Genomic DNA, 8000 nt, shown 5'->3' with positions numbered 1-8000 from the left:
AAGGAAATAGTTTATAGAATTTCAAGCTATGTATGTGTGATATGTTTCAAAACACGGTACTACGCAAAGTGCGACTTCACAGGTCGTACAACAAAACCTTGTTTCCTTGCGCTTTCCATTTTTTGAGCAAACGACACATCATCGGAGAGGATTTGGTTTTGATGGAGTAACTGGCAGAAAATTTGGGAAATGTTTACCGATGAGCCGTGTTGGTTTTGCGGATTTTGATGGCCGACCAATTTGAGAAACTTGTTTTTCTTGAATTGCATATTCTTCGACAATTTCTTCCACACATTGTAGTAAAAAGTTCAGTCGACTTAGCTTTCGGCCATTTTTTTTGTATAATACGTACGAGTTGAAACATATAATATCGATGAGGTGGAGAAATATTTTCTTATAGTATTTTTTCATTCTTTTCCTCGCAAGTGTATACGATGCTATGATTCTATCGCTTCTATCCACGCCGCCCATTTTTATAGAATAATCAAATACTACTTCTGGTTTTCTTACTATCGCACCACGTTTTTCTTTTTCTACCACATACCAGCGGCATGAAATGTACTAAGAAACAGTACGTATCTTTTATCCCGCCACTTCAATAGCATTATTTTGTTATTATACCGTGTGACACACTGACCCCTATTTAGTGGAGTTCTTTTTATGTCTGGCGGGACCCTAAGTCTGTTTTGTCGCATAGTACCGACAATATCTGTTTGACAGGCACTTGATATATTTGCTAGATCGATGCTCATATACCAGTTATCCACATATACCTTTTATCCCTGGTGTAATAGGTTGTGGCACAGTTCAAGAACGATGCGAGTACCGGTTTTATATTCAGGATAATTTTGGCCATAATCTGCGTTTTTTCCGGTGTATATGGAAAAATTCCAAATATATCCGGATTGACTTTCACATAGAACAAAAAACTTTATGCCAAAACGGCTGCTTTTAGAAGGAATATATTGTCTCCATGACAAACGTCCTTTCCATAATAATAGGCACTCATTAACACAAATATCTTGCGTTGGAATATATAAACTCTTGCATTTGTGTTGGATATTTTTCACAACACTTCCAATTTTAGAAATTTTGTTCGCACTGATCAAATTTCTATTATCTGCAAAATGCAAAAATTTGCAAAAGAGTAAAAACCTTTCTGCAGTCAACACTTTCGTAAAAAAAGGTGTTGATACACTTTCTCTTCTCAAAAAATACTGCAATATCAACATTGCGATAAAACATCTCATTTCATTATAATTTGTCGAATACCAATTCTTCATTCTTGATCGTGACTTCAAAGTGTGATTTTCAACATAATGTTGTGCATACAAATTCGTTTCTTCCACAAAGATGGATATGAATTCATAATCTAATAATTTATCCAACTAAAATAAACACTTGTTTCTTGATGATCGAGGCACATCAAACTGTTGTCCGGAGTTTCCAGAAAAACCAAATGGCGCCCTATTATTTTCTTCTGTTTTCCATTCAGAATGTTTGGTTTGGTTCTCTTCTTCTGATTGACTGTCACCGGAAGGTTCGTCATCCAATTTGGATGCACTGGAAGAAGAATCCTCTTCTGACTCATTTTCGCTAGAGCAATCCTCTTCGGTGTCATTACTCTTGTTTTCGTCAGAAGACGAAATAAGACAAGGCACACTTCTTCACTTTCTGATGTGTAAAATTTCGCCACTATCGCTATTTGAATCACCCATCTGGAGGATAAAATTTAGCCGTTTATTGTATTATCATTATTATTATTGTCGCAGACATGACTTCATACCTGCATAAAGTTATGGAAGTCATAGTCTCGACTGCATAAAAATACAATAATTTTACCGCCCATGTTTTTGAACAATAAAGAAGTTGATAATTATTTATAAATATTTAGTATTTTTCATACTTACCTTGTCTTATACTTTATTTGGTAATAACTATGAAAACAAACCCTTACCTTACTTGAGACGCTTCGGAAGCAAGAAAGGGAGAGCTTTTGTTCGAATAATTCGGATTGTTTCGTTTGTACTGTTTTTCGAATGCCCTGTCTTGTGTAAAAAATGTATAAGACTTTACGTCGCAGAGCAACGAGTCATTATTGACCCTGCTAACTGCCGATGCAGTTTCTCCGCAAATCAACGCTAGCCGTCCAAATCGCGGGTTACGTGTGTAATTTGTTTTGATACGCGAGCCCCCCTCCATACGAAATACATAGCGGTCGTATTAGTAATATAAAGGGAACATATCACGAAATAATATTTGTATTACATTTTATTGAGATTTCGAGTTTTTATAGTGAATGGTAATTTTTTATTTTACACGACGAGTATACACGTCAACCGCACCGCAGTAGAGATTTGATCCGACGTGTATACACGTCGAGCGCACTTAACTGGTTAAAAATTGCTTCCGCCGTGGATCTGGCTGGACGGAAGCCGAATTGCTGGTCAGAGGTAAGTATATGATTTTCAAATATGTCTGTCAGTTTCACAGCTATTAGCCTCTCCAGAACCTTGCTAAATACTAGGAGGAGGCAGACAGGTCTACAGGGTGTTCCACAATTATTTTAACATCCGAAAATGAGGGGTAGCTGAGGTCATTTGAAGTAACTTTTTCCTTTGCGAAAATGCAATCTGCGGCTTTGTTTACGAGTTATTAACGGAAAACACTGACCAATGAGAGGTGACGGCGCGAAGTTCGAGAGCCCGCAGTACGAGACTTTGACAGATGGTTGGGACAGACTCCAGCCTCGTTCGAAGTATTGCACAAATCACGAAGCGAGAACTTTCCGGATTGTTTTTACTACGTAACAGTGATATTTTTAAGAAAAGCGCTGTTCACCTTTACTTTAGAATGTCTGAAGAATATTTACTAATTTTTCGAACCCGAAATAGTAAGTAATTTAACCGTGACGGCCGTTTTAATTTTCTAGTGTGCATGACACCTTGTGTGTAACATATGACATTTTTAAGCAAGGTGCACCGTGAAGATTAACAAAGTATGTAAATGATATTTTAATTTAAATAATTCCGTGTCCGAACACAGTTCAACGAATGATTCGCAAAGCTAATTTAATAAATAATAATCGTGTTAAAGGACGTAAGGGATATGTTTGTTAGAGAAGTATGAAGAATATTATCAATAAGAAACTCACCCAGTTAGTTGTAAATCCACTTCATTCAGGGGAATGTGTGCAGGACAGTGCATTGACCTCGAACAATGTCAAGGTCATGTCAAGGTTATGTCAAGGTTATATCAAGGTCAGGAAGGATGGGAGGCCAGGGGATTCTCCCTCCGCGTACCGGCCCATTTGTCTCCTGGATGAGGCGGGCAAGATCTTCGAGAAGATCATTGTTGCCCGCCTCTCCAGGCACCTGTCCCGCGACGGCCCCGATCTGGCGGACTGCCAGTTTGGCTTCCGAGAGGGGCGATGTATGGCTCTGAAAAGAGCCGATTTTTTATGCGACTGTCCACCCCGCGTCCACAGTCGAGAAGCCCTCTTGGAAGCCGAACTGAGCACTATCTAAACCGGGAGCAAACTCGCTCGCCAGGTGGGCCACAAGCCTCCGAGCGATGATCCGCTCGAAAAGCTTCCCCGCCTCATCCAGGAGGCACAACAGTCGCCACGCGGATGGCGACCCCATTTCGTTTCCTCTTTGGAGATCAATACGAGGAGGCCACTCCGCCACGCCGACGGAAAGACCCCCTCCCTCAGACAACTGTGAAACAGTTGTCTAATGTCGGGGCCAAGCGCCGGCAGGGACAAGGCCAGCATCCGACCGTGGACCCCATCCAGGCCGGGCACCTTTCCGCCCACTCCCTCCGCAGCGTGACGGAGCTCGTCACCCGTTACACCCAGCTCCTCTCTCCATATAGGGGCCTCGCCCTCCCGCCGTCCGGCGGCAGGATCTATATCTCCCCCTTCGGGGCCTCCCTCAGATGGAAAGAGGCCCCCTATCACCTTTTCAAGGAGCTGCGGATACAACGTCGCGGTCGCCGGTGACGCCCGCGCCCGCAGCCTGTTCATGACCAGTTTGTGCGGCTGCCCCCAGGGATCCGCATCCAACGACGCAACGAGCTCCCGCCACGCCTAGTCCTTGGCCCTGGCGACCTCCTTTCGGAGCCCCGACAACGCATCGCGGTACTCGCGATAGCACGCGAGTACGGTATCCTGCACGCCGGCGCGCCCGCGTATACCGGCGCCGGTCCGCACGACATGCTGCACGCAACCCGGCGATCCCCGCAGACCACCAATATGCTGGCGTCCTACGGGCAGCGTCGCCGCTACGGGGCATTGCGGTGTCAGAAATCGCCCACAATACCTCACGGAGCAGTTCAGCCACCCGCGCAGGAGCAACTTGCCCATCCCCTGAAAGCCCGGTTGTCCCCCCCCCCACGATGCCGCCAATGCCACGGCCTTGAGCAGGTCGACGTCGACCTGCCTGACCCCCCACCGCGGCCGTCGCCGGCCGGCCCGTCGAGTCACGGGACCCCGCGCGCCGCTGGGGGTGGCTCCCACGTCCATAATAATTGGAACGTGGTCCGAAGTAAGCTCCATCTCCTCAGCCACCCTCCATCCCGAGACTCGACGCACGGCAGCAGGCGTCGCCCAGGTCAGGTTCACAATGGAAACCCCCTGCCACCGCACGCACGTACGTCTCCTCTCGGCCGCCACCAGTTCAAAGGGTGGGAAACCCGACAGGACGCACAGTACGTCCAGTGCGGTGATTCGGTACGCCCTGACCACCCGCGTCAGGATTGCTTTTTGTGCAGCGTTGAGCGGCTTCCTGTTGTTTCCCATTCTGACCGCCGGAGCCCAAATCGGTGCCGCGTACATAATCACCGACTCCACCACTCGGTAGTATAGGGATCGGGCCCAGAAGCCGCCGCCATCCAGATTAGGGAGTAATCTGCTCAGCATGCCGGCGTATCTTGTGGCCTTCTCGTAGGCGCCGCGGATGTGGGCCCTGAAGCATTGGTTGCCCTCCATCGCGACCCCCAGGTAGCGTGTTGTCTCGCATGCTTTGAGGGGGTTGCCGCAGATCTTAACATCGATGCCTCCTTTCGCTTTCCTGCTCGTGAGGTGGAGGATCTCACATTTGTCCTCAGCGAGCTCCAGGTGGTTCCGGTAGAACCATGCCTTTATGCTTTTGAGCGCGATGGTAGCCCTATTTCTGGCCGCTCGCATGTCGCCAGCGGTTACGATCAATGCAGAATCGTCTGCATAGCCCAGGAGGGTGCAGTCCTGTGATAGTCTCGTTTCTAGGAGCTCGTCGTACTGGATGTTCCAGAGCAGTGGCCCCAGTACGGATCCCTGGGGTACTCCTGCATACACGGGTGCTTGCTTCGTGGAGCCTTCCCTCAGCGTCATGATGCAGCGTCTGTGCAGGTACCTGCGGGGTATGTCCGTCAGGTGGGGAGGGATGTTCCTCCGCTGGAGGGCCCTCAGGATGTTCTCCCACTTGACCGCGTTGAATGTGTTCCTGACGTCCAGTGTTACAAGGAAGCAGTGTTTGCTCTCTTTTTGGCCGCATTCCATACCTCCACCACACGGCTGACTGCATCCACCGTGCTTCTTCCTTTTGCGAAGCCGTACTGCTTGTCCGAAAATGAGACCACGGGTGCAATCCTCCCCTTAATGCAGAGCTCGAATGCCTTTGCAAGGTTGGAGAGGATGCACAGTGGGCGCCAAGCGGGCCGGTTGTCCGGGCCCACTTTTTTCGGGATCAGTACCAGCCTCACCTCCTTCCAGTCGCGAGGGAAATACCCCACGGCCAGGCATCTGGTGAACAGGTGCGCTATGTGGCCCACCGCGCGCCCCGCAAGCGCACGTATGACCGGCAGAGGCATGTTGTCCGGTCCCACTGCTCGTTTCCTGAGCCTCTCCAGCACCGCCCGCACCTCGTCTTCTGTGAACGGGGGGTACGGGTCGTCGTCCGAGGATCCGCGTGGGATGGGCCGTCGGGATGTGGCCTCGGCGGCCCTCCAGTTGAGTGCCGGAGAAGTGACGGTGAACAGCTCCCCCACCACCGCCTGTTGTTCTCTTTGGCTCAAGGTGAATGGGGGGGTCGTCCTTTGATATTTCTCACCACCCATGTGTATGGCTTTCCCCAGGTGTTGGAGTCAATATCCTTGATGAACCTGTAGCGGCCAGTCGGCGCGCATAAGAAAAGATTTGTTTCTCGTGCAAACGACTAGCATATTTATGACTCTCCTTCGAAAAGGCTATCTTTGAGTAAGCTGTTTCCTGTCCGGATGGAAATAAGCCAGTAGAGTTTCTTTTTTACCTGATTCTCGATAGTCAACGAGACCGTCATAAATAAGCGGGAATTCCGAAGGGCACGCAAAACGGACCCGAACGCCGGAAGTCCGAGCGCAACAGCCCTGAGGAAAACCCAGGCCGTTACATCATAAAAAAACGCACCCACTCCGATCACCACGCGGTCCCAAAACAGGACGCGCTCAGGGCGTAAGGGGCAACGCGGTGAGATGAAGATGGACAACGCTGATTGGGAAAACCCATTCGCGGGTCAACCAATCAGGGGGTGTCCAGAGCCCTTGCCGGGGGCAAACAGGATAATATAAAAGGAGCAGCAGTGAGACGCTCGCCCTCATACCTCTCATACCTCTCATACCTCTCATACCTCTCATACCTCTCTTGCTACGATGTCACGCTACCCTAAAGTGATTCTACGCAACTTATCAAATAAAGTTAGTAATTACACCGCACGCACCAGTTATTTACAAGAACACAACTCATAACTAAAAACCTCTTCCAGGCTGCGTTCTTCGAGGCCTGAATGGTCCATTTCAGGTCTCTTTTGAGCGTTAGGTAGATGGCTCTGGAGAGCTCGATCCCGGGAGCTGAACCCTTCTTCCTGGCTCTCTGGAGTCATCTTCTGCTCCTAATTACGGCCCGCCTTGCTGCCTCGACCTCGGGCGTCCACCACCACGCCTGTGTGATGCCTGGTATTGGGGCCGAATAGATTTCTCGACGAGCTCCCTCAGTAACTTAATGTAACTGTCGATGTCCGCCGCTGTTTCTATGCGAAAAGGGGAGGCCAGCGTCGCAGTCGCGTTGTAGAGCGTGAAAAATCTGTCCACGTCGACCACTCCCGACCAAGGCATTTCTCCGCGACTTGTGGTGTTGTTGGTGAGCACGTACCTTATGTATAGGTGGTCTGAGGCGGTTTCCGTGTTCAGGATGGTGCTTGAGGCAAGTCTCCGGAGCACGGACCTACCACAGAGCATGATATCAATCAGCGAGTGCCGCCCGTTTCTATTGTAGGTGTGCCCTTCCTTGCTGACGACCGGGCAGATCCGGACGCGATTGGCCATTTCGAGGGCGGCTGTGCCCCGTGAGCTCGTCTCAGCAGAGCCCCATGCTGGTGATTTCGCGTTGAAGTTCCCGGCTACGATCGTATGGTTGTGGTCCAGTATGCCCATCAGGTCGTCCAGATGTTGTAGGTGGGTCACGAAGGCGTCCAGGCGTATGTTCGGCGAAGAGTAGCAGTTCACTACAGTGATATCACTGATCCGAACCGCCACGTATCCGTCCGCACTGGCCAGGAGTTGTATGGGGGCCAACCTCATGGCGGCCCTTTCGGTTATCCAGATGGCTGCGTCTATTTCCCAGTCGACCGCGTTCTGTTGCAGCAGGTTGTGGGCTAGCCTGCAGTGGTTTAAGTTGATCTGTAGTATGTTTAAATGTGTGTCCTCTTTTCTCTTCCTGCCCTTTTGGTTTGTGCGGTTGTGGGTGTTTGCCATTGCTACGGGTATTAGCTGTTGAGAGTGTGTCGTGTTAGCTGTTGTTGTTTGTGCATGCGTTAGTGATATCCGGTCTGTTCCTTGTTGCAGTTGCTGCTACTCTCGTGCTTCTTGGATCGACCTCCCATGCTGGTGGTTGGGTGCTTCTCGGGGGAGTCTTCCCTGAAGATTTCCGAGGCACTTCTATCAATCAGCGTCACCCTTGCCACGGGCGTTTTCTCTGTCCCTTGAGT

At 49.5% G+C, this 8000-nt stretch overlaps 1 protein-coding gene across 1 annotated transcript; it reads right to left on the bottom strand.

Annotated features, from left to right (window-relative positions):
• Positions 1-6909: 6909 nt before the first annotated feature.
• On the bottom strand, positions 6910-7767 carry LOC143260164 (uncharacterized). The gene has a single exon (XM_076524882.1). The coding sequence runs from the start codon at positions 7765-7767 to the stop codon at positions 6910-6912; it is 858 nt and encodes a 285-aa protein (XP_076380997.1).
• Positions 7768-8000: the final 233 nt, after the last annotated feature.

This window comes from Megalopta genalis, chromosome 10, assembly GCF_051020955.1.
Source record: "Megalopta genalis isolate 19385.01 chromosome 10, iyMegGena1_principal, whole genome shotgun sequence".
Lineage (NCBI taxonomy): Eukaryota > Metazoa > Arthropoda > Insecta > Hymenoptera > Halictidae > Megalopta > Megalopta genalis.
This window is presented reverse-complemented; position numbering and strand designations above follow the sequence as displayed.